This window comes from Sarcophilus harrisii, chromosome 4, assembly GCF_902635505.1.
Source record: "Sarcophilus harrisii chromosome 4, mSarHar1.11, whole genome shotgun sequence".
Classification (NCBI taxonomy): Eukaryota; Metazoa; Chordata; class Mammalia; order Dasyuromorphia; family Dasyuridae; genus Sarcophilus; species Sarcophilus harrisii.
In genome coordinates, this window is record NC_045429.1 from 255,946,762 (window position 1) to 255,973,919 (window position 27,158).

Genomic DNA, 27,158 nt, shown 5'->3' on the forward strand with positions numbered 1-27,158 from the left:
TGAGCAAGTCACTTAACCCTGTTTGCCTCAGGTTCTTCATCTGTAAAATAAGCAGGAGAAAGAAAAGGTAAACTAATCCAATATCTTTGCCAACAATAACAGGAGAAAAGCACAATATTCCAGGCATGTGGAACAACCCATGTAAAAGTAGGACAGAAGATAGAATATCATAGGTAAGGAACAGCAAGAAAACCAGTAGCAGAACTGAGGCTAGAACTTTATCAAATGAATCCCATTTCTGTGTTCTTCTACTATACCAAGACAGGGAAACAGCCAGCTTCACAATACCCGCATTGTCTAATGAAAAACAACTTGAGTAGCTGATGTGCATAATCACCCTTCTTCAATCCAGCTGTTACCCGTGATTTTCTTTCCCTCTCTAACATAATCATCTTGATCATCCTACTAAGGGCAGGCACTCTCCTAGGTTGCTATGGGAATTTTCCTGAAGATAATCACTCATGAATACTTCCACGGTTTAACCAGCTGCTAGACTCGGACTGCTGCCTCCATCTTTAGATGCAGCAAGTCCCAGAGGACAAGAAAATGTCTACATCTAGAGTCACTGAGATCAAGAGTCATCAACAGCTCCAGACTTCCCAAATGGATTAGAAGATTAACATTTAAGGTTGCCCAGAATTTAAACTCTTTAGGGATCTTAAAAAAAGGGAAAAATAAGGAAAAAAAAGCTTTCAAAAAATTAGTTGGAAAAAAAATAATAATGCTGCTCAGGAAACCAGGAAACCTGAGTTCTAGCCTCATTTCTCCTATCTGTGACTTCATGTCTCAAGTAGATCATCTTCCATCCAGAGATTTATTTTTCCCATTTATGAAATTAAGGAATTAGATTATATTATACCTTGGAGTCCTTCCTACCTTTATAATCCATAATTCAAATAATGACACTCATAAATAAGACTTGCTAGGAAAACTACCCTAGAGAAGGTTAACATTTAAATAATATATTCCTTGTAGTCCAATCATCTTGCAAAAAAAATAGGTCACTTGCTAAATTATGCACAGATGTTCAAAGAATTAAAGATTTTAACCAACTATAATATCTATATTTTAAATACAATAGATGGCACAGAGTTAGAGGTGAAGGTATGAAGAATAAATAAGCAAAATGTCTAGCAATTAAAGCAATCTGCTAAAGATGGGCATCCAAATAACCATGACTTTTCAAGAGCTCATTCATCAATAATATTAATGACAAGAATACTTTTCTCCCTGAAGGGAAGGATACAAGGAGTGCCACTATCTCCACCACTTGCATAATGCTGACATCTACTGGCTCTTTCTTTCTTTGCTCCCAAATCTTTGAAAAAATTTAACACTTTAATGTTGTAAACATACTTAGTCCCACACCACAAGACATTTTACAAAGGTGTGAGTATGTGGTACATTTAAAGGAACTGACACAAGACAGATATTAAATTATGAATGATTATTTTAGGTATTACTAGACCATGCTCACCTTGTCTGCATTCATCCACAGCCTCAACTATATTTTTCTGCAGAGAAATGTTTGATAGGGCCTCAAATCATATCATTTTAAAATATGCTCATTATTAATAGTCATTACTGAAAGACATAGCTATTTGTATATGAATATAAAGGAGCTCCAGAGAGGCAGAAATAATATGGGAGAGTGAAAAAGACGGGAATAGAGCCAAACCCAAAGAATCCAGGATGCAGACAGAGCAAGAACCAAGAGGGGTGAGCTACAGGGCAGTTAGAGCACTGAAATTGGAGTTGAGAAGATTTGCATTTAATCCTGCTTTAGACATTTCTTAGCTATGCAACCATAGGCAAGTCACAGAATCATGGAACTGGAAAGGAATTTAGAGGTCATTGAATCCATCCCCCATCTGCATTTTGCAGACCAAAAAACTTTGACACAGAGAGATTACCATTAGAATGTAAATTCATTGAGGACAGGAACCACCTTTGATTTTTTTTTTAATTATCCCAGTACTCAGCTCTTATACCTGGCTCATAGTAGGTACTTAATTAATGTTCTTTAATTGTTTTGTGAATGGATAGATTGATAACCTGCTCAGGATTGCCCAATTAATAATTATCTGAGGCAAATCTGAACTTCAAATCTAGCAACATATCGACTCTGCAATATCTTTCAAATCACTGCATTAGGTTTTTTTTTAATGGTATTATGGATAGAATTATGGGTGTGGAATCAGAGGATTGTGTTCATTGAGCAGCAGCCGGCAGAATGATTTTTTTTTTTTCTATCTGTGAGGTACAGAGAGCTATTGCCTGACAGAGTTGCAGGGACATGGACATGGACAACAGCCCTGAAGGCACCTGTTGCCACAAGTGCTTAGTCGTTGCGGAGAGTCCAACATGATAACAAGTAAAAAGCAAAGAAAATCACTTCCACCCTTTTCTATTCAATTACTTTGTTCTTAAAGCAAAAAGGCAGCTAAGTGATACAGTGGGCAGAGTACCTAGCCTGTAATCTGGAAGATCTGAGTTCAAATCCTACCTGTGTGACTGACCAAGTCACTTATTCAATTCAGTTTTCTCAGTTGTAAAATGAAAATAATAAAAATAGCTGGTTCCCAAGATTTTTGTAAGGATCAAATGAGTTAATAACTGTAAAGCACTTAGCACCGTACCTGGAACATAATAAGTTCTAAATAATTGTTACCTATTATCATTGAAAAGTCAGGTGCAAAGAACGAGAAATTTATGGAGTATTCAACAATTGGGAAATAGATAAGCAAATTATGGTATTTTAATGTGTGGAATACTATTGTGCCATTAAAAAAAAGATTTATGAAAAGAATGGCTTCAGTGAATCCTAGGAAGACTTGTATGAACTGATGCAAAATGAAATAAGCAAAACCAGGAGAATAATTTATACAAGAAAGGAGGAAGGATAGTCAATTTTGAAAGACTTAAGATCTCTGGTCATTGCAATGATCAAGAGCAATGCCAGGGAACAATAATGAAGTTTATTAGCCACCTCCTGAAAAAAATGGTGATGCAGAATGAGGCAAACAATATGCAGTGTGAATTCAAATATTGGAACCTTTAGAGGATTCATTATTCACATTAACTGGGACTTAGCAATACATTTTTAGACATGGACAATGTGCGAATTTGTTTAGTTTAATGATTCCTGTTTCCAACAAAGGGAATGTTTTTCTTCTTTTTTTAGTGAGAGGAGAACTGATTTGAATTGGTCAATTTTGCTTTTTTAAATATTTTGTTATACAGGATAATTCACTGAGAAGGAGGAGAGGAAAAGGATTCATTGAAAAATGCAGATTAAAAAAAATCAAAATACATCAATTTTTATAAGGAGCAAAGATAAGCCAGTAGAGTTTAAAGAATCTGTTTACTGAAATATTTCACTTAGTCTCGTAAACCAGCTATCTTGTCTTTGAAAGGTTCCATAGCAATGGTAGCAGTCATCCACTATTATTATATCAGCCCCTTCCCCTATCCAAAGAGTCTAAACTAACACTTCAGTAAAAGAAGATTTGATCCATTAGAGAAACACTAAGAAGCCAAAAGTTTAGTTTATAAGGAGACTTCATGGAGCAAGAAGGGATTGTCAGTTTTGTATTCTTAAAATTGGCTTCATAGCAGCAAAGTTATTGCTGTCCTGTTCTGATATCTATAGTTCACAAGCTCATTTCTCCAGAAGCAACCCAATGCCTGATAATAGGATTAAGTGGCCTCATCTGAAAGAGTTCATAGAATATCAGGTTTGACTCTACTTAGTGGAGTGAATAAAAATCCTTTTAAAACTGGTCTGTCAGAGAGCCAGGACCCTAGGACTGTAAATAAAACCTTAATGGTATATCAGTGCCTTGCTAAAATGGTTTTTGAATCTCACTGTTTAAGAATTCTCACTTGTAAGGCCTAGGCATGGAATGCTGTTGCTGTTTTTATTGCTGTTGAGAGAATGAGGCTGATTTTAAACAGTCTTCTCTCACTTAAATCCAATTCACTTGCAAGTTCAAGATGTCACCCTATTGATGTCATTGGTCCTCTTTGAGAATGAAAGACAAACAACAATCCATGAGTGGTGGTGGCTGCCCCACTGGGTACCCAACTGGCCAGTTGAGCAGTATTTCCTCCGTCCTTTCTTCCCTCCTTTCCTTCCGTCTTTCCTTTATCTCTGTCCATATGGGGAATTGTATACTTAGATGTGGGTGCTCTGCCCAAAGGAATATAGATTTTGATCACTGAAACGTCACAAGGTATCTTGGGGTTTGGGCATGGAATAACCTTCTAAAGGATCAACAAAGTCCTGAATGAGGAGATGATCCAAGCAATAGCCAAACTCTCAAAGGGAGCTTTGCCAGCCCAGTCTTTCGTAGAGAAGTATCAGAGTTCTAATCAATGAAAATTGAATTGCATGTATCATGGATAATAATAACAATAATAATAGCTAGCATTTACATAATATTTTAAGGTTTGCAAAGCACTTGGTAAATTTCATTTTATCCTCACAACAAAGCTTGGAGGTAGATGATATTACTATTCCCATTTTATAAGATAAGAAAACTGAGTCAGACCAAAACCAAGTGAGTAGCCTAGTATCACATAGCTAGCTAAAGTGTGGGAGGCTAGATTTTAACTCAGATCTACCTACCTCCAAGATCAATGCTCTAATTATCTCATAGGCTTAGAGTTAAATTCCAACCTCCTCATTTTACAAATGAAAAAAACTGAGACACAGATTTAGTGACTTGCTCAGTGTCACCCAGGCCAAGTGCCCAAGGCAGAATTTGAACACTCTGGATTTAATGCTCTACCACAGAATAGAAATGTTCAATGTTCATAATTTACTTTTTGTCTCTAAGTATATTTAAACATGTCCTAAGATGATCTATCTTTTGGACAGGAGTTTTATTGAGTTTGGATAATTATTCCCTGGTCACAGTGGAAAGTGTGCTGGCTCTGAAGTCAGAGGTCTGGATTTTCAAATTCACCTCTTCCACTTAGTACTCATATGAGCTTGAGCTAGTCACTTTGCCTCTGGTTTCCTCCTCTATAATATGAAAGAATTATCTAAAAATCTGGGCATGGAAAAATGTATCTCTTTCTATTCTTTGAAGAGGAGGGATACCATTTGTTTGGAATTCTGTATATATTAACCAGATTTAATTGAGGTAGTATTTAATTACACTGAACTTCCAGAGTTTTTTTTTTCCTTTTTGTTTTTTGTTACAAAGAATTGTTGCACTAGTTAAAAGGGGACAGAGATATAATGCAAAATGAATGTGGTATAAAAACAGTAAAAATATTTAAAGATTTCTATCAACAAAAAAAAAGAGAGAGATTTGAACTGAATAACCTTTAAAGGTGCCTTCGAGTTTAAAGTCCTGAGATTCTGATCCTATAAATATATTCCTATTTAATTCAACAAACAACTGTTATCTAGAGGTCCTTCTTTGTGTCATCTCTTACTTGTTTGAAAAGTCAGTTGACAAGCATTTATGAAGTGCTCATAATATTATGCCAGGTACTGGCAATAAGGAGACCTCAATAAATTCTTGACCTCAGGGATCACACATTCTAATCTGGGTTTTGGGAGTGGGGGCAACTTTTAAAGTCACATACACATTTTAAATCAAGCCAAGTCAACAAGAATGTATTAAGAGCCTATAATGTGCTAGGCACTGCTACTGGGTAATGCAAAGAAAAGAAAATATAGTACCAACCTTCAAGAAGTTCGCAGTCTAATGGGATTCATTTGATTAAAACTCAAAGCTGATTTATAAGATCTTGTAAGAACTAAGAAAAAATTTCTCCTTGAGCTAGCTACTTGAGTGTATTTCCTCATTCATCCCATTCTTGTATTTGTGATGGGAGCCGATAAAACAGAGAAGACTTTTAATTCTGTCCTTTATGCAGAGTTGAATACTGTTGTGTTTGGATTATTATTCTCCTGGAAGGAGGAATGAAGGCCATACTAGTAGAAAAGAATCCTCTGGTGATGGCACTTACAGCTAAGTTTTTTAACTACTCTGGGTAACAGCACTCCCACACACAATTGTACTGAAATCTTTTGAAAACCAGAGATTGGGAAACTGCTAAGAACTACAACTTCTGAAATCTTTTCACAATCCTCTAGGAAAACAGGCAGTTGGACAATCAGGCACCAGATCTTTTAAGAAAGAGGAAAGGGGTTCTTTTTATTTTTATTGTTTTAAAGGTTGAATCCTACTATAATTTAGTAAATTAAAATAAAGGATATTTAGGAAAAAAGTATATTTAATTTGCACTACATAACATTTCACTATAACTAAAGTTAGAAAGAAAGACATCTAGTCCCACTCCCTCATTTTACAGATGAGGAAACTGAGGCACAAAGAGGTTAGGTGATTTGCCCTCTTATAGTACTCGTATCAGTGACTGTATTTGAAGCTAAGAACTCTGACTCAAGAATCAGGGCTCTTGCCTCAGTTTCACAGTCTCTCTCATACTAACTTACCCCTGACTTTTCTTCTTTGGTCTACTCTTCTTTTTGTTCCCAAAGTTTCTACCCACAATCCCCTCATCATCATTTTTCCCCTTTACCTTCTTTCATAGTTCCATTATTATCATATTGCAGAAGATTCCCATAATTTTACCTCTCTCTGCCTGATTTCTGCCCCAAGCACCAGTCTTTGATCTCAATACCATTCAAACTCACTATATCACAAAATGAACTCATTCTTTTTCAAAGTCAGTTCTTTGAGAACAGGGCTTGTCAAGCTTTTGAATCTGTATCCCTGGCACTTAGCACAGGATTTGGGCTATAATAGGTATTTAATCAGTTCTTTTTCATCCATTAATTAATAATAAAATCTTTCTAACAGATCAATATTGTAATTTTTTCTGATCTAAGACTTTCAGTGATTTGCATTATGAGTAATGAGGTAACATAATGAATAGAATATTTGGCCTGGAATCAGGCAGATCTGAGTTCAAATCCAGTCTCAGACACTTCCTAGCCGTGTGACTTTGGGAAAGTAATTCCCAGAAACTTTAGTTTCCTCATCAGTAAAATGGAGATGATGATAGCACCTACCTCCCAGGGTTGTTGTAAAGATTAAATGAGATAATAATGGTAAAGTACTAAGAAAAATACCTGGCATGTAATAAGTATTATATAAATGTTATTATTAATATTATTATTGTTATTATTGCCTACAGAATAAAATTATAATTCCAGATATTCAAATAATGAACAAAAAATATGAAAATAACAAGCCAAAAATAGTTTCTTTGTATCCTTATTTCCTAGTATAGTGCCTGAAATATAATAAGTTCTTGTTATCATCACCATTGTTTATTATTATTGTTAAACAGTATTATTTTATCCAATCAATTGACACTAATGGAACAAGCAAGCTAAAGAAGCAAGGCACTCTGAGAAGAGCTCTGCATGTACATTGCATGACCACCAACACCAATCAGCCTAGTAAAGACAGTCCAAGACCCAGACTCATAAAGCCTTGAATAAAACATCATCCTCCAGACCACTAATCCTGTTTCTAGCCCAAACCCCATAGCTAGTCATTGAGAAAAACCATGCTGTGGAGGAGATGCTCTCCTGCCACCAAAAATACAAACTTTTTACCAAAGGCTACTGATAGGTGGATAAGCTGGAATCTTGACAATATCTCCCCCCCACCCCGTCCTCTTCCCCGAACCATCCTAATAAGCATTTCCCAGGAAATGTAGACTAGCAACCGCTGGTTTGTGTGTCACAGCTACTGAAAGCAGAGATATTGCTTAACAAATAGTTTTTCATTCATTTATTTAATAAATATTTGTTGGTGAATCATTCCAAGAATCTAGACAAGGTAGTTCCAGTCTGCTTCACACATCGGAAATTTCCTCTGCCCTGCAACCTGTCTCTTTATTTGGATGATCCTTCCCAGAATTTCTACTTTAAAACCATTCCAAGATCAGCTATATCATCTCATAGCTTTCCAAGTATCAATCTAGACTTCCTCTACCACCTTCTCCCTCTAACCAATTTAGTACTTGCCACATGTAAGAGCTTATCAACAGCTCTGATCAACAGCTTCTTATTTACATTATTTTCCTTTGAATCAATCCTGAATAATCAGATAATGTGAAAGTATTTAATTTTCCCTAATTTCATCCTGACCTTTCCCATCTTCTTTCTATCTCCCATGACTTGAATGGACTTCCTTCAATCCTCTGCCTGTTAAAATCTTTCTCTTTGTTTAAGACCCAACCAATCCTCCAAATACCTGCCAAAAGGCACAAGTGTGAACATACCCTCCACTACTCGAATTTTCAGTGGCTCTCTCTGCCCTTTCAGTTTAGCATTTCAAGCTCTTCACAAAGTAATCCCAGCCATCCTCTCCAGATATTTCTTAAAACTATATTTTGGCCAAATAGTCTACTTCTCTCTCAAATTTAGGGTTCTATTTCTCCTTTGCATGAGCTCCCTTCATCCATGGAATATAATTCCTACTCATTCTAACTTGGAGAATCTCTAAATTCATTCAAATCTCCAGACTTGAAAACCAGAAGCCTTTCCTTATCCCGCTAGTGTTCTCTTCCTCCTCAAAACATCTCACATATCCTTATCACTTTATTTTTTATAAACCTCCCAGCAGAATATAAACTCCCACAGATCAATAAGTGCTTTTCATTTATGTCTGAATCCTCCAAGTCTACCACACTGCCATTCACACAGTAGACTGTTAATAAATGCTAATTGAATTAAATTGAATAATCTTTTAATAATTCAAAGCTTCTGAGATTCCTCTGATATGCTATTACCTCCAAAAACAGTTCATCTATTACAAATGTTATTTCTAAATTCACTCAGATGACATCATTGTTGAATCAGTATAATCCTTATTTCAATATTATTTCCACATAGGACTCTCTTGGATTTTTATTTAACCCAAAGCTGGAGGATGGGAGGAATAGAGAACCATGGCCCTCACAGATAAAATGTCCAATATAAAAGTGACTAAAATCATTGCCAGCTTATTTGAAAGGGTATAACAGCTACTTTATAGAATCAGACCAGCTGGAGGAAATATAATTCAAAGGAAAATCTAGGTCCATCTTTTGCAAAATAGTTACCTAAATCCTATCTCCCCAGTCTATGGTGCTTATCCAAGTCTTTCTGTACATCTTCCATATGGAATCTACTCAATTTCTTCTTCTGGTTCTTTTAATATATTTTTAGCACCATTATAACACTCAAGCTGTCCATCTGTTATCCTTCATTTTGTTGTATAATTACCCACCTCTCTGTTCATGAATGTCCCCAATGATGGATGTATGCCTTTTCCAAGCAAACCATTGTTAGTACATTGCCTTGGCCTACATATCCCCACCATGCATCTGTCTGTAGCCCTTTTGTATTGCCTGTAATTTTGATTCACTTGAGGTGGTGGCATTCCATGATTCCCAACCATATAGCATCCTTGGAAAAATGTTTGTTCTAAAAAAATAATAATAATATGGGCTTTTGTGTCAGTAAGTAGCTTGGGACTATTGAGAGTGCTGTCCACTTCCCCAAATGGATTTCAGCTGGATATCCTCCTCCCATTCAAATCTAGGACAATGTTCTTGGCTGTGGGATTGGCTACTCAATCACTCTGCTGGGAAAAGAACTCAAAAGGGATGTTCTGTGAAGAGTGGATCAACAGCACCAGCTGCATATATGAAAGACACTATATTTCTGGGCACAGACACATACATCTAATACAAAAATGAGGATTATTTGCTAAATTCACTAAACATCTTTTTGTAGTTTTTTTTTTACTTCAATCAAGACTGAATGTTATTTCCAAATAAGACTTTCCCGCAAGTGTGTGTGTTTTTTTTTTTTTGATCCAAAATTGGTTGTGGGAGGGAGGGGAAAACCCTTGCCTTTAAAGATAAAATATCCAAAGTAAAAGTGACTAAAATCATTTAATCAGTTTTGCGTGGAAGGATATTATAATGACTACTATATAGAATCAGACTAGTTCAAAATAGTTATTTAAATCCTGTCTACCATCCCAGAAATAAATTGTGAATATAACTTACTGTCATGGCATGATTCATGGATCGGAATGGACTAGAGACAAAGCCATCATTGGAATCTAGGGAGTTCCATGCTGAGACAATGATTCCCTGGAAGACAAGGGGGACGGGAAAGCAGGAGTAGAGGAAAAAAAAGGACAGAGATGATTATTTTATCAGATAACCTATTTTATGACCATTATATTACCTCATTCTGATTTTTCAGTAAATCAAGGGCATCCAATGCTCCTCCACTTAACTTATTAAATCAGAACACAAACCCCACAAGTGACAAGATCCAGTGATTCATTCAACAATTACTAAGCACCTATTAGCAATGCACTGAGAGAAACAATGTTCTGTTGCTCCTAATTCATTGAGGCTGAGAGTAGAAAGAGCAGACCCTTATCTGCTTTGCTGCTGAGTTTTATTGCTAAAGCATTGCCTAAGAAAGCAAAAAATCCAAACCTTTTCTCCTCAGACCCTATGGAGGAAACCCAAAACAAATGTTCCAAATGCAACTTCCAAGGTGCTTTGATGAAACTAATTTTATTCGAAAACAAGAAATCATAGCATATTTTAAAACAATAACTCATTGCTACTATCCTCCATAATTTCAAAGATTGCTCTTGAGCAGATAGAGATTGCTTTAGTTGCTGAGGGGCATTTTGAATTAGTTGATTGTATAACTTGGGCAGTATCCCTGGGGTCCTGGAAAATTTTACAATTTCTCTATGAATAAAAGAAAAATAATTCTCCAAAATCTTTAGTAAGATGTTTGTGGAATCCTGTAGCAGAAGCATTTTTTCCATTGAAAAAGAAAATCCTAGAGCATTCTTTGTCTTGAGACTACCCATCTGGAAGAGAGGCAATTTATTATTAATATAATCATCTAGCCTTTATGTAATGATGTAAAATCTGCAAAGCATTTACAAATATTATCTAATCTTAACTTCAAAACAGCCCTAAAAGGTAGATGCTAAAAAAAATTCCTCCATTTTACAGATGGATCAACTGAGATAGAGATAAATAACTTGCTCAGATACACACTGTTAGTCCAGTGCTTTTCTCACCCATTTTCCTCTCCTTCTAAGGCATCCAGGTGGCACCATGAATAGAATATTAGATTTGGAATCAGGAAGATTCATCTTCAATTAACCCTGTTTGATTCACCTATAAAATGAGTTTCGAAAGGAACTAACAAATCATTCTAGTATCTTTGCCAAGAAAATTCCAAAATGGTGTCATGGGCAGTCATACCAGACAAAAACAAATGAACAAAACAAAACAAAAAAAAATCCTCTTCCTCTATTCTGGATTCTGAATAAGAAGTTTCACAAATAAGAAAATGAGGAGAGAGTTTTAGGGGGCAGAATTTTCTAGTCTCCTGTCCCACTAATTCCTCTTTCCACCCTATACTTTTTCTACTCACTATCAACAATGACATAATTACTGTAGTCTATACCTACATTCCTATGAATCTGAATACCCAAAATCAGGTTCTAGTTCCATCTCTGATATAGCTTAACTATATTCAGCCCATGTCCTTCTTCAGTGTCTTTTGCCATCCATAACACTGACCCAGCTGTACTTCTTTTAACTTAGATAGCTCAGTTTCCTCAGAGGCTCTCCTCAGAGGCTCTCCTCGAGCACACCTATTAACCCATTTCTCTCCCTCAGTAATATATCTACCACTTTTGATCATATTCTTAAATACTAAATTCCTTCTATAATATTTTGTACTTAAAATCATGCAAAACAGAAGAGAATTCTGGGAAGATGGCAGAGTAGGTTGTAAATTTCAAGCTCTTTAGGTTTCCCTCACAAATAGAACAAATTTGTGTCTCAGGGTGAATATAGACTGGTGAAAAATCAAGAAACCTGGGGAATCAGAGGGGACCTCCAGGTACAATCCAAGAAGATCTGAAGACCTGGGGCAGGGGTTAACCCTTATGAAGTGCAAACCTCTTCTAGCTCCACACAAACACCAAATGGGAAGCCCTGGGAGAAGCTGGGTTTGGTTGGATCCTTAGCAGGAACCACAGGAACTTTCACCTCCTAAACTCTTTATAGAGTCAGGGTCGAATCTTAGAAGACTGAGGGAAATTGTGGTATATGAATGTTATGGAATATTATTGTTCTGTAAGAAATGACCAGCACGATGACTACAGAGAGTCTTGGAGAGACATGAACTGATGCTAAGTGAAATTAGCAGAACCAGGAGATCATTACATACTTCAACAACGGTACTGTATGAGGATGTATTCTGAAGGAAGTGGATTTCTTCAACAAAGAGAAGATCTAACTCAGTTTCAATTGATCAATGATGGACAGAAGCAGCTACACCCAAAGAAATAACACTGGGAAATGAATGTAAATTCTTTGCATTTTTTGTTTTTCTTCAAGGGTTATTTTTACCTTCTGAATCCAATTCTTCCTGTGCAACAAGAGAACTGTTCGGTTCTGCACACATATATTGTATCTAGGATATACTGTGCCATATTTAACATGTATAGGACTGCTTGCCATCTGGGGGAGGAGATGGAGGGAGGGAGGGAGGGAAAAAGTCAGAACAGAAGTGAGTGAAAGGGATAATGTTGTAAAAAATTACCCAGGCATGGGTTCAGTCAATAAAAAGTTATAATTATGAAAAAGAAGAAGAAGAAGAAGAAGAAGAAGAAGAAGAAAGAAGAAGAAAGAAGAAGAAGGAAGAAGAAGAAGAAGAAGAAGACTACTGAGGGAACCTTGATTGATTAGGAATGCCAGGCCCAACTGTATTGCAGAGACACAGCCCTGGATCAGAAGGAACTAGCACAGCTGATGAGTTCAAAGACAGTGGGGCAGAGAGGCAGTGGGACAGAGACACTGCTGGCTATGAACACTTGGTGGAAGATGGGAGCTCTTGGTTTGCAGTTTCACAGCAGAGAGAAGAGCTGAAGTGAAGCTTGAGGCACTATTCCCCCCCCCCCATTTCATAATTAAAGGTGCTTACACTAATACCTCTTTAAAAAAAAAATGAAACAGCAAGGAAGAAAGAACCCCATCATAGAAACTTACTGTGGGAACAGGGAAGAATAGGGTACATCTTCAGAGGAGGACACTAAAATTAAAAAAAGCTTCTACCCCAAAGAGTAACATTAAATGGCTCACTGCTCAAAGAGAATTTATAGAAGAACTAAAAAAATATATAAATCAAATAAGAGACTTTGAGGAAAAACAAAAAACAAAAAATTAAAATTAAAACCACCCAAGAAAAATAAGATTATGAAAAAAGTTAACCAACTAGAAAAGGAGATTTAGACTGGCAAAAGTGAAAATAACTCTGAAAATTAGATTTAGGCAAGGAGAAGGCAATGAAACTATGAGAAACCAAGAAGTAAAACATTATAAAGAATGGGGAAAAAAATAGAACAGAATGTGAAACATCTTATAAGAAAAACAACAGATCTGGAGAACAGATCAAAAAGAGAAAATGGAAAGTCTGGGTTAGCTCCGTGTTGGCTCCAGGATCAGCCAGAGTCAGGAACAGCAAAAGTCATTGGTCTTTAGGGGGAGAAGTAAAGGAGATGAATGAAGCTGCCACAAACTCTCTGCCTTCACACCTCCCTTCTTCTCACTCTCCTCCAAAGTAACTCTGGCTTGTCTTCCTCCACCCCCTAATCCCTCCTATAATTATCTGTATACACAAAAAGATCCAGCCAGCACAAAATAGTGGGAAGGACCATTTTCCAAGCATATGCTGATAGAGTATTATCCAATAGGTAATTAGCTTTAAGTGCTTGGTTGTCTGATTCCAGTGCATTTCAGCCCTTTATAAGAAAATATAAGAATAATTGGACTTCCTGAAAACTGTGACCAAAACAAAAAGAATCTTGACACAATAATGCAAGAAATAATCCAAGAAAATTACCCTGGTGTGATAGAACATGAGGGGAAAGTAAAAACAGAAAAAATCCACTGATCACCACCTCAACAAGGTCCTTTGTGGAAAACATACAGGAATATTAATTGTCAAATTTAAAAAAAAAAAAACAAATCAAAGAGAAAATTTTGCAAGAAACAAGAAAAAAAATTCAAATATATTGGAGCTACAATTAGAATCGTACAGGACTTATCAGCAGTCACAGTAAAAGACCACACACAGGTCCTGGAATTATATCTATCGACAATCAAAAGAACAAGGCCTGTGGCCAAAAATATCATGTCCAGTAAAATTATCCATAATATTGGAAAAAATAGACATACAATGAACTTGCAGATATACAGGATTTTCTATCAAGCAAACGCAAACATGATAGAAAATTTAACATGTAAAGCACTATTATCAAAGATCAGTTTCAAGAACTTAATGTGGACAAATTGTTTAGATTTTTTTACATGGGAAATGTATGCCATACATTTAAGATTGACATCAACAATAAGGTAGCTTAGTTAAAAAAAAAAACAAAAAAACAAACAAACAAAAAAAAAAAGATTGAGATAGAGTTAAGGTAAAAATAGTAAGCATATTATACAAATGAGATACAGAGGAAGAATAGACCCAGAGGCAGTAGAGGAGAAAGGAGGGCTCATAGTTTTGAAAACTCATATCAGGAATAGGTTAAAAAGGCAACACTGCATATATATACACCATGAAGCACCCTCCAAAATCTACAAAGAACTAAAAGGGGAAGGATGGGCGCACAGGGAAGCAAAGGGTGAGGGAAGAAGACAAGAGAGGGATCCATGGGTGGGGGGCAGTTAAATAAATAGCCAGGCAAATTAAGGAGCAGAATTAAAGCAGAGTCAACGGGGATAGGAACGATATGGGGGGAGGGGAGGTTGGAGGGGGTGTATGTGTATGGACATAACTATATATGTATATATATATATATATATATAAATATATCCTTTCTAACTATAGCCTACTTGGGGGAGGAGTTGATAAAAGTTGATAAAGCAAAAAAGGTGCACATCAGAAAACAAAAGAACAATTTACAAGGAAGTAAAAATAAAGATGAATAGTCATGAATATAATTTCATATATATACTTTCTTGAACTGGTAATTTGTTGTTATATATTGTGAATCCTGCATGATGTTCTGCTGGGCACATGACAATGTTCTCTTTTATTTTGTTTTATTTTGTTTTGTATTCCCTTTTCTGTTTTTCTTTTTTTTCTTATTCTAATTTTTTAATAAAAACAAAAAAATAAAATAAAATAATGCAAAGCACTTATCCATATAGATATAGTTAAAGATGTCAAACAACAAGTACTTTTGTTACTCAAGCATTCTCAAGCTCATATTCTAGATGCCTTTCTGGGATTTAATTTCCACTAACCTCAAAAGATGAGAATATTTTAAAATTGAGCCACTATTGGCCTGAAATAAATTCTTACAAATATTTTCATCTCTATCTTGTCTTTTGGGCAGCTAGGTGGTACAGTGTTTAAATCATCAACCATGAAGTCAGAAAAATTCATCTTTATAGTTCAAATCTGGTTCAGACAAGTCCAAGCGGTGGGACTCTGGGCAAGTCATTTAACCCTATTTGCCTCAGTTTCCTCATCTAAAAAATGAACATGAGAAGAAAATAGCAAAACTCCAGTATATTTTCCAAGTAAATCCTAAATGCAGTCCTGAAGAATTAGATACAACTGAACAAGACCAAACAATAATTTTGTCTTTACATTCACCCCATGGGCACTGGAAAATACTCAGAATCCATGGAATGAGCCATAATTCCAAATCTATTGTAAAACAATATTCCAGTGCTCACCTCCCTTTATTGCCTTTCAAAAGTGACAGTCATTTTCTTAAACTTTGCCTCAAAGCATTAAAAATATAGAAAAGCTACAGGGAAATCTATTTAGTAAGTAAACATATGTGTACATACACACATTTATATACATACATGTGTATGTATGTATGTGAAATGTTTATCACACCAGAAATATGACTTTGTGCATTTGTACTTTTAAAGGACTTTCTATGCTTGTGCAAATAGATATGCATGGTGAAATTAAATGAAATAAATACTTTTTGAATCCTAGCACATTAAACACAATGGTTTGGTTTTGCTTAAATCCTTGATCATACTGCCATCTGGTGGTATTCAAAAAAATTACAAGTATTTCCAAATACAAACAGATCATCAGATCTAGGACTCTCATCCATTATGCCCACTACAAAAGAAAAAATGTGTTGGGAGTTAACCAAAGGTTAATTTCTCAATATATATTACTTGATATATTATTAGTACTTAGAGCACTACATTTAAAATATTAAATATGAAAATCTAGAAGATAATATTTTTTCATCATTCACTCCAAGCACATAAACAAAGCCTTTTACCTAATCTATGCTTAACAAAGGTGATCCAATTGATTTTTTTTCTTCAAGTTTGTAAACCTACTTAATATGGATTTTCATAGATGAAAGCAAGTCTCTCTGACTCAACCACTTTTTGGGTTCAGCACCCACAAATAGGATTCTTCTTTGCAAATATGGTATTATGCATTTTGCCTTTGTTCTAAAAATAAAGCAAAGATAGATAAATAAGTCTATCCTAGAAGAAAATTAAGAAAGGCAAAAGATTATATGAGAAATGCTTTATTTATAATTGTTGGAATCTTTACTAAAGTGTTAAGACATTTCTTTACAAAGTGTTAAAGACATTGGAGTTAATTTACTCTTAGAAAGAATTATTTTGGGCCAAAACTTGAAACAAGATACTAAGTGGAACTGATTGAACAATGCTTGTGTTCACACCTTTAGAGAGCTCAAGTATCTAAGTACTCAATGGAGTTCACACGAGAGTTCAGGGCTAGTATGAGAGCTGAATTCACACCTTCCTTAGGACCAGAGAGCACTCTGGGAGATAACCCAGAATCCCTCTCCCTCCAGAAGGTGGAGTTAACCTTTGGGAGATCACATAAATGAAGGAAGCTCTTGGAGCAAAAGAAGAATTTCTCCAGAACATCAACAGGGCTCTGAGAAAGAACACTCTGGAAGAAAAGACTACTCGCCACAGACTGGAGATTGAGAAGCCACGAGTCGGAGCTGACTGGAGACTGAAGAAAGCAGAGGCAAGAGCCAAGGACAAAACTACAAGATCTCTTGGAGCCAGGCAGTGAGATAGGCCTCAACTAACTAGGCTAATTTTGTAAGGAGAAATAAATGTTTGCAATTTTTACCAGCTGGCTGCGATTTCGAAGTAATTATTTATTTCAACTAAGACTAAGGCTGGCCCCCAAGGAAAACCACCAACATATAATGATTTTTTCAAATTAGTGCTTTTATCATCAGTCTCGCCTCAAAAATATTTCAGTTAATTTTTTAAAATAATCAATTTTTCTCTTATTAATAACAGTATTATTGTGAAGATTCCTATTACTTAGAACATTACCAGATTCCTAATTCTAATAAGAAAATTTATGACTACCATTGCTTTATTCGGTAAAAAAATTTTTGTTTTCATATTACTTTTATATCCAAATATACTCTTTTCTTTACCCCCATACTAAGCCATGTCTTGTAATAAAGAATTTTTTTTAAAAAGAGGGGGAAAAAAGCAGTTCAGTGGAACCAATCATCATATCAACCATATCTGACAGTATATTCAATATTCCACACCCACACTCCCGGTCCCAAGAAGGAGGAATAGCTCTTCTTATTGTCAAGATCAGTCATTAAAATTACACAGGATCCAGTTTCTTTTTTTTTTTTTTTTAAGTATTAAATACTTTCTACTGACAAGCAAAGTCCTAGGTGTTATAAAGATTTACTTATATAGGGGAGGAGCCAAAATGAGGCAATCAGTCACATCACTCCACATACCTAACCTGGATGTTTATCAGATTGATAACACCTCTATTACATCAATTAATTAATCAAAAGTATTAATCAAATATACATTATGCCTTGCCCTGGGAGTCTTCTATTAAATAGCAAGCTAGTTTGGAACCCAAAATTTGAGTGTCTGACAGAATAGGAGGGAAAACAGTTTCAAACAATCCTAAAAGTAAATTGTTAGCTTCTTAGATACTAAGTCCAACTTTATGAACTTCAAATTTTCAGAGGATTTGGACTTCATGTTGGCATCATAGCAGCATTCTAAGGATAGTAGGGGTTTATAGTAGTGACCAATGAGCAAAGAATTGGAAAAGGAGTGGGATGTCCATCAATTGGGGAATGGCTGAACAAGCTGGGGTACATGAAAGTAATAGAATAATATTTTCTATAAAAAAAAATGATGAACAAGCTGATTATAGAAAGGTCTGAAAGAGTTGTATGTACTGATACTAAGCAGTAACAAGCAGAATCAGGAATACATTGTATGCAATAACAGCAAGAATGTGAGATGATCATGTATGAAAGATTTGGGTTTTTCTCAGTAGTTCGGTGATCCAAAGCAATCCCATTAGATTTTGGACAGAAAATGCCATCTATATCCAGACAAAAAACTGAGGAGCCTGAATGTAAATCAACACATGCTATGTTCACTTTTTTTTTTCTGATTTTTTTCTCTCCCATGGCTTTTTCCCTTTTCTCTGATTTTTCTCTCCCAACATGATTCATAAAGCAATGTGTATTAAAATAAACTTACTATAATTTTAAAAATAAAATAAATATCCCAATCTCAAAAATAAATAAATGAACAAAAAAAGGTGTATGTTGTAAACAACAACAACAAAAAGTAGTGACCGATGAATTTAGGTGATGCAGTGGATAAAGTGGTGGGTTTGGAGTCAGGAAGACTCCTTTATCTGTTTGTTGAACCTTGGGCAAAGTCATTTAACTCTGTTTATCTCAGTTTCCTCACCTGTAAAATGAGCCAGTATCTTTGCCCCTCAAAAAAGAAACCTATATGGGGTCCCATGATTGAAATGACTAAACAATAAGAGTAGTGTCCATATTACAGAACCAAAAACAAACTAAAAACACAATAAGGAAAAGTAGCTTTAAGATTCTACAAACAGCTCAGCAGAAAGTTACATCATAGTTAAAAGACTACTTTTGCCCTGAATTCTAGAAATACATGTGAAAGAATGTATAGCACTACAGGAAGAAGGCAGACAAGAGTAATAAAGATGTTTAGACCAGATATTCTTACTGTATTACTCTGTGTGTGTGTATGTATGTGTGTGTCTGTGTGTCTGTGTCTTTGTGTCTGTTTTAGTAGTGTCTAACTCTTTGTAACTCCCTTTGGGATTTTCTTGGCAAAGATACTAAAGCAATTTGTAAAATCCTTCTTCAGCTCATTTTGTAGATAAGGCAACTGAGACAAACTGGGCGAAGCAACTTTCCCAGAGTTACACAGTTATGTATCTGAAACTGAATTTGAACTCAGGAAAATGACCTTACTTAGGCTGGTGCACTATCCATCACATCACCTAACTATCCCTCTTCTAGAGAGAAACACAGCAAATAAATAAAAAAGATAGGATAAAAAACTTATACTCTCCTGAGTCAGATCGAGGAATCTTCTGTAGATTCAGCTATAGTTAAACTGACATTAATTCTTTCTTACGGCAACTAGATGGCACAGTGATTGAGCACTGAACCTTGGGTTAAGAACATTTTCAAATGTTGTCTCAGACATTTCCTAGCTGTAAGATTTTTAACTTAACTTTGCTTTGGTTCCTCATGCAAAAACAAACAAACAAATAAATAAATAAAAGATTTTTTTAAAAAGGAGAATGTACCTACCTCCCAGGGTAGTCATAAAGATCAAATGAGAGAATCATTGTAAAGCTCACAGTAAATACTATAAAAATGCTAACTATAATTATTTTTAAATCAAATATAATATAATCTTGTGGCATACAATATATTATTGCCATATTCAGCTTTCATACAGAAGTGCTCCAGAAAAGATTGCATGATGTTTTGTTGCAATTGTACAGTATACCATAGACACTATGAGATAGTGCTTAGGAGGTTAGCCTCGGAGCAAGGAATATGGATTCAAATCTGGACTATGCCCCATACTGGCTCTGTACATCTCTCAGTACCCCAGGGAACTTTCCAAAACTATAAATTACTGAGCAGGTGCTGACCCACTCTGGTAGAGAGAGTTCACTTATCAGTTTCTTGTATGCCAAAAAAATCACGTTTAAAAACAGCCACTGTCATGTTATAAAAATCTGATTAAACGTTATTTTTTTCCCTTCAACAGCAATTACAATTAAGTGATTTGTCCAGGATTATACAGTTAATAAATGTCTGAGGCCACACTTGAACTTCCTTCTGAAGGGCTAGTGCTCTATCTGTTGCACCACCTAGCTGCCCCGGTTATCACTTTATAAAACTGCTCTTATGACCTATGTTTTGTGGGACCAATTAATTACAGGAGATAGGGCATTCTCCTTTGCGTTTCTTTTCACATTAAGTAGATTGTAAATTTCTGGTGGGAAGGATTCATGTCACCTTATATGACTCTTTGTGATATCCAGATTATCTTACAAACAGTAGATGTTTTTTCATTCCTTCCATTTTCTAGCAGCTATCCAAGGACTTTGGATTCATTCACACGTATTCAGATTGAAAATTGCTCTCAGTAAATAATGCTATTTTTACAGTCTGCAATTCAAGTGGTTCTTTTCACCTAATGCTATGCTTGAAAAATAACTAGAACAGGTTTTTTAAGATCTCCTTTTGTACCAGATCTAAGACCAATAACCATTTTAAAAGTAAATAAATAAAGTTATGTGGCTTTTAAGAAACAAATCTCATCCATTTTAAATTCTCTATAAATAACAAGATGAAAACATGAAGTAATGTGAAAAGTATCCTACGAGCTTAATCCTGGAAAGAATAAAAAGCTTTGAAATTACAACAGTTTTATGTAATTAAAATAATATTATGTTAAAAAGATATCTCTTTATCAGTCATACCTCTGGCTTTTTGTTTCTTGCTGGTATTCCAGTCATTTCTGTTGAATTTTCTCTGGACATTTGGGCAGCAGCAGTTCCCTGAGAACACATACAATTTATTAAATACATTTCCACATTTTTAACTCTCCAGTAAAGAAATAAAAGAAAGAATTTTGGGGTTTTTCAAATATGTACACTCAACTCTATCCCTGAAGTTAAGACTATTTAATTTTACTATATTCAATTTATAGGTCTCTCAAATAAAAAACTCCACAAAGTGAAGTTTTGTACTTCACTTTCCAAGTACAAAACAATTATACTTCAAATTGTATTTAGAATTTATTGATTCTCTAAGGTAGATAGCCAGATATAGGGACAACAATACACACTTTTGTTGTGTTTCACAGACTAGGATACAACATGCTTTGGCAAATGATATAGAAATCAACCCTATTCAATCTTCAAGAGATGATTCAAACAATGACACTTTTTTTTTTAACTTCCAATTTAGGGTTATAAAGTTACAAACCAAAGAAAGAAGTGACCAGAAGCCACAGAGTCCAACAACTGTGTTTTAGAAATGAGGAAACTGGGGTGCTGAGAAGTTAAGCAATTTGTTTACTATCTGACCAAGTGTGATTTAATCAGTGTCCTACTGATAAATTAATTAAAATAAAAAGATAATTTCATAAAGCAAAAGTGTGTATGCATATACATTTACATGTTTTTTAAACTTTTTTAAAAAATCATCAATTTATTGGAAAATGGCCAAAGAAATTGTTGCATATAATTGTGATGGAGAATTATTTTGCTGTAAGTGTAAGGGATGGTTTCAGAACATAGGTATTTTCAGCAAGACCTTTATAAACTGATGCAAAGTGAAGTGAAAAGGGGAAGAGAGGGAAAAAATTTGGAACTCAAAATTTAAAAAGAAAAAATGTTTTAAAGAAATAAATAATAAATTTATTTTAAAAATAAAACTTATGAAAAAGAATGATAGAAGATTATGAGGAATATCAACTCACAAAAATAAACATAGAAGGTTTTTTATTTAATTAAAGAAAGTTTTTCAGGTCAACTAGATAAGAAAATTTGTCCTAGGGACATTTAAAGAGAAAGCTGGAAAGAAGGTTTTAAAAAACTGACAAAAGGTAGAAAAAGATCTTAAGTTTTGAATAACAAACTTCTGTTTCAAGGATAGTAGAGTTATAGTACTTGGACCTTAATAGAATAGTTTTGTATGTAGTATTTTAAGAAATAAAATAACTTTTATTTCTTAATCAAAAAGAAAAATCAATTCAAATAAGCAAAAGCTGAGTACTTCCTATATACATGACACGATGCTTGGTACTATGAATTGGTGGGGTGGAAAAATATAAGATAGTCCCTGCTTTTCAGTAATTTAAAATCTATTTAGGGAAATAAAATACATATTTAAAATTTCAAAGGCATAAAAGACAGACTCCATAACTCAATAATTCCATTATTAGTTATGTATCCAAAAAGTATTATGAAAAGGAAAAAATCCTTGAAAATATTTTCACAGAAGCATTATATGTATTTTTTAAAAAGCAACCTATATGACCAACAATACAGGAATGATTAAATTAATTATGGGACACTAATATGACATAGGAGAACTAAGTAGCACAGTGGGTAAAGTTCCAAGTTTGGAATCAGGGAGACATTTTCTTAAATTCAAATACAGTCTCAGACACTGTATTTGTTCACAGTTGTGTGAACCTTGTCAAATCACTTAATCCTGTTTGATTCTGTTTCCTCTTCAGTAAATTGAACTAGTGAAGGAAATGACAAACCACTCCAGTCTTTGCCAAGAAAACTCCAAATGACTGAAACAATTGAATGACAAAAAAAATGCAACAGAATACTCAAATGCCATCAAAATGAAAAGTATGACAATGATATAGAAATTTGGAAAGGAGTTCTGGGATTGGAACCAAGATGGCAGAGTAAAGCCAAGAAGATTCTCCAGTTCTCCCAGTTTCCCTCAAAACCCCATGAAACCAAGCCTCTAAACAGAGTCTGATGGAATTAAGCCACTCTCAAGCTCAAGACAGAGTGAAAAAAACTTCAAGAAAATCAGTCTGACTAGGTTTATCCCAGCTCTGGGAAAACTGGTGAGAGGGTCTCAATCACAAAAAATCAACAACTAAGCCTTCAATCTTGGTTCAGTAGAGGAGCAAATGAGTAGGGCAGCTTCCAGTCCCAGCTCAGAAGACACACTTTGGGAAACAAGGCTTTTTTTCCTGAACAGAGCAGGCAAAGCTACTCCCTGCAAACACAAGGAGGAGCTGTGCTCAAAGCCAAGGCTCAGAGCTGCACAGGAAGGTTGGGGCAGCATCATTTATCCCAGAAGCAGAGCCCCACCTTAAAAGTTAAAAAAAAAAAAAAAAAAAAAGGAAATACCAAAAGAAAAGAAAAGAAAATGAGCAAGAAATGAAAAAGAACCTTGACCGTAGAAAGCTACTATGATGATACAAACTCAGAGGAGACAGAATATCCACAGAAGAAATCTCAAAGAATGATATAAATTGGATTCCAGCCTAAAAAGGCTTTTTGGAAATGCTCATAAAAGACTTCAAAAGGTAAATAAAAGAGGTAGAAGAAAAAAAGGGAAAGGAAATGAAAGGTATGCATGAGAGAGTCAACAGTTTGGAAAAGGAAGGAAAAAATTATCTGAAGAAAACATCTCCTTAAATAATAGAATAAACCAAATGTAAAAAGAGATACAAAAGATAACTGAAGAAAATCACTCCCAAGAGGTCGAAACCATTTGAACAATTATACCTGCAGTTATTCTTGTCCTAATCGCTCTCCCATCCCTTAGCATTCTTTATATAATAGATGAAATCTTCAACCCATACCTTACAGTCAAAGCCATGGGCCACCAATGGTACTGACGTTATGAATACACTAACTACAAAGATTTGTCATTTGACTCGTACATAGTACCAACCCAAGACTTGACTCCTGGCAAAATACAAAAAACAGGGCAAATAGAAACTAATGACTTTGTGCAAGAATCAATAAAATTATTAAGACCAAGGCCAAAAAAAAAGAGTCTAGGTAACATTCTATAAGAGGTCATTAAGGAAAACTGCCCCAATATTCTAGAAATAAAAGAGGAAATACTCATTGAAAGAATTGCTCACCTCTGGAAAAAGATCCCAAAGGGGAAACCCCAAGGAACATTATTGAGAAACTCCAAACCTATAATCTCAAGAGAAAAATATACAAATTGCCAGACAAAAACAACTCAAATATCAAGGATCAACAGTCAGGATTATCCAGAATCTGGCAACTAATACAATAAAGGATCTGAGGGCCTGGAATACCATATTCAGGAAGACAAAGGACCTGGGATTACAACCAAAAATTAATTACCCATGAAGATTCAACATCATCTTTCAAGGGAGGAGATGGAATTTCAATGAAGCAAAAGACTTGCAATCATTTCTATTGAAAAAAACAAAATTAAACAGAAAATTTAATTTACAAACACAGAACTCAAGAGAACCATAGAAATGTAAATGAGGAGGGGCAGCTAGATAATACGGTGGACAGAACACCAGCCCTGAAGTCAGGAGGATCTGAATTCAAATCCGGTCTCAGACACTCAATACTGTGTAGCTGTGTGATCCTGGGCAAGTCATTTAACTCTAATTGCCTCAGCCAAAAATAAGAAAGAAATGTAAACAGGAGAAAATATATATTTAAAGGTTAAACTGTTTATATCCCTATATGGGAAAACAATCTTTCTAACTTTTGAGAACTGTATCTGTTATGGGGGCAGACAGAGAGGACATGGACAGAGGGTATAGTTATGAATGGACTCTGATGTGATAACATCAAAGAAAAAGACATTAAGGGATGGGAAAAGAGAAAAGGGAGCTATTGAACATGAAGAGATGAAAAAGATATATTACAATCTAGAGAAAGCTTTATTTCATTGGTTTTAAGGGAATCATTTAATCATTCAGTTGGGTATAGAAATTTATCTAACCCTATAAAGAAGTAGGAGGAAAAATAGGAAAAGAAAAGGAAGGACAGAAACACTAAGGGGAAGAGTTAGTAGAAGCTAAGTTAGTGGGAGGAGTGGGTTAAAAAAAAAAAAACATTACTAAGAGAAGGGGAGAGGGGGGAGAGGAGATAAGGTAGTGGGTGGGTAAAAAATAAAACTGGTAAGAAAAGGGTAAAGGGTGATAAGAGATAAGGTAGTGGGTGGCATAGGTTAAAAAAAAATACATGTCTGAGGATAGAGTGGAAACCCAGAATTAAAATATATATAGGGGAGAAAATAGGATGGAGGGAAATACACAACTGGTAATCGTAACTGTGAATGTGATGAACTCTTTCATAAAACAGAAACAAATAGCAGAGTGGTGTTAAGGGACAGGTTCAATTCTCTGAGAGCCTCCACAGCTGTGGATTACAACATCTGAAAGAGTTGCAGGGCAGCCCTTGCTGACTCAGGTGTTGTGGACTAGGAATGAGATAAATTGGAGGCAGAGGGAAGAAGAGAGAGGTCAGACAACACAATGGCCTCTCAATGACAGAGGTCAGAAAACAACTGCCTCTCAGTCTCCTTGTATCATCCTCTCACAAGAGGAGGTCTATTCTGGGTTAGATCGCCAAGCAGCCACTGTTAGGTGGCTCCCAAGTAAAAAAGCAGGAGTAATAATTCTGATCTCAGATAAAACAAAAGTAAAAATAGGTCTTATTAAAAAAGATAAAGTGGGAAAATACAACTTGATAAAAAAAATACCATAAATAATGAAGTAGTAATGATACTAAATGTGTATGTACCAAGTAGTAGAGCAGGCAGAATCCTAAAGAAGATTTTAATCTAGTTACAGGAAGAAATAGACAGCAAAACTATTCTAGTAGGGGACTTCAACCTTTCCCTCTCAGAATCAGACAAATCTAACCCCAAAATAAACAAGAAAGAAATTGAGGAGGTTAATAGGATCCTAGAAAACCTAGATATAATAGACATCTAGAGAAAACTGAATAGGGACAGAAAGGAATATACCTTTTTCTTTTCAGTAGTATATGGCACTTACACAAAAATTGACCATGTAGTAGGGAATAAAATCTCACAATCAAATGCAAAAAAGCAGAAATATTAAATGCTTCCTTTTCAGACCACAATGCAATAAAATTTATATTCAATAAAAGACCAGGGAAGGATAGACTAAAAACTAAATGGAAATTAAATAATCTAATTCTAAAGAATGAATAGGTCAAACAACAAATTACAGAAATAATCCATAATTTCATCCAAGAAAATGACAATAATGAGACAACATATCAAAACCTATAGGATGAAGCCAAAGCAGTTTTAGGGGAAATTTTATATCTCTAAATAGCTACATAAATAATTTTTTAAAAAGGAGATCAATGAATTAGACATGTAACTAAAAAAGCTAGAAAAAGAAAAATTAAAAACCAATTAAATACCAAATTAGAAATTCTGAAACTCAAAGAAATGATTAATAAAATAGAAACTAAGAAAACTATTAAACTAATAAATAAAATTAAAAGTTGCTTTTATGAAAAACTAACAAAATAGATAAATCTTTTGTTAATTGATCAGAAAAAAAGAAAGAAAAATACCAAATCACCAGCATCAAAAATGAAAGGGATAAATTTACCACCAAGGAAAAATAAATTAAAGCAATATTTAGGAACTATTTTGCTCAACTCTATGGCAGCAAGTCTGATGATCTAACTAAAATGGATGAATATTTACAAAAATATAAATTGCCCAGATTAACAGAAGAGGAAATAAAATACTTAAATAGTCCCATTTTAGAAAATGAAATTGAACAAGTCATCAATGAATCCCTAAGTCTACAAGACCAGATGGATTCACAAGTGAATTCTACCAAACATTTAAAGAACAATTAACACTGATACCATGTAAATTATTTGTAAAAATAGATAAAGAAGAAGTATTGAAAAATTCCTTCCATGACACAAATATGGCAATGATGGTAAACCAGGAAAAGCCAAAACAAAGATAGAAAATTACAGGCCAATCTCCCAAATGAATATTGATACAAAATTTTAAATAAAATATTAGCAAAAGACTATAGCAACTTATCAGCAGTATAATATATTATGACCAAGTAGGATTTATACCAGAAATGCAGGACTGATTCAATATCAGGAAAACTATTACCATAATAGATCATATCAGTAACAAAATTAACAGAAATCATATGATAATCTCAATTGATGCAGAAAA

At 34.8% G+C, this 27,158-nt stretch overlaps 1 protein-coding gene across 1 annotated transcript in view; it reads right to left on the reverse strand.

Moving 5' to 3' along the window:
• LOC111720634 overlaps positions 1-27,158 on the reverse strand; it is a 72,913-nt gene that overhangs the window by 17,708 nt on the left and 28,047 nt on the right. Inside the window, exons 4-5 of the mRNA XM_023503039.1 lie at positions 20,909-20,986; positions 10,050-10,140 (exon numbers count right to left, since the gene is read on the reverse strand). Of these exons, the coding sequence (XP_023358807.1) occupies positions 10,050-10,140; positions 20,909-20,986 (169 nt within the window). The remainder of the gene's footprint in view (positions 1-10,049; positions 10,141-20,908; positions 20,987-27,158) is intronic.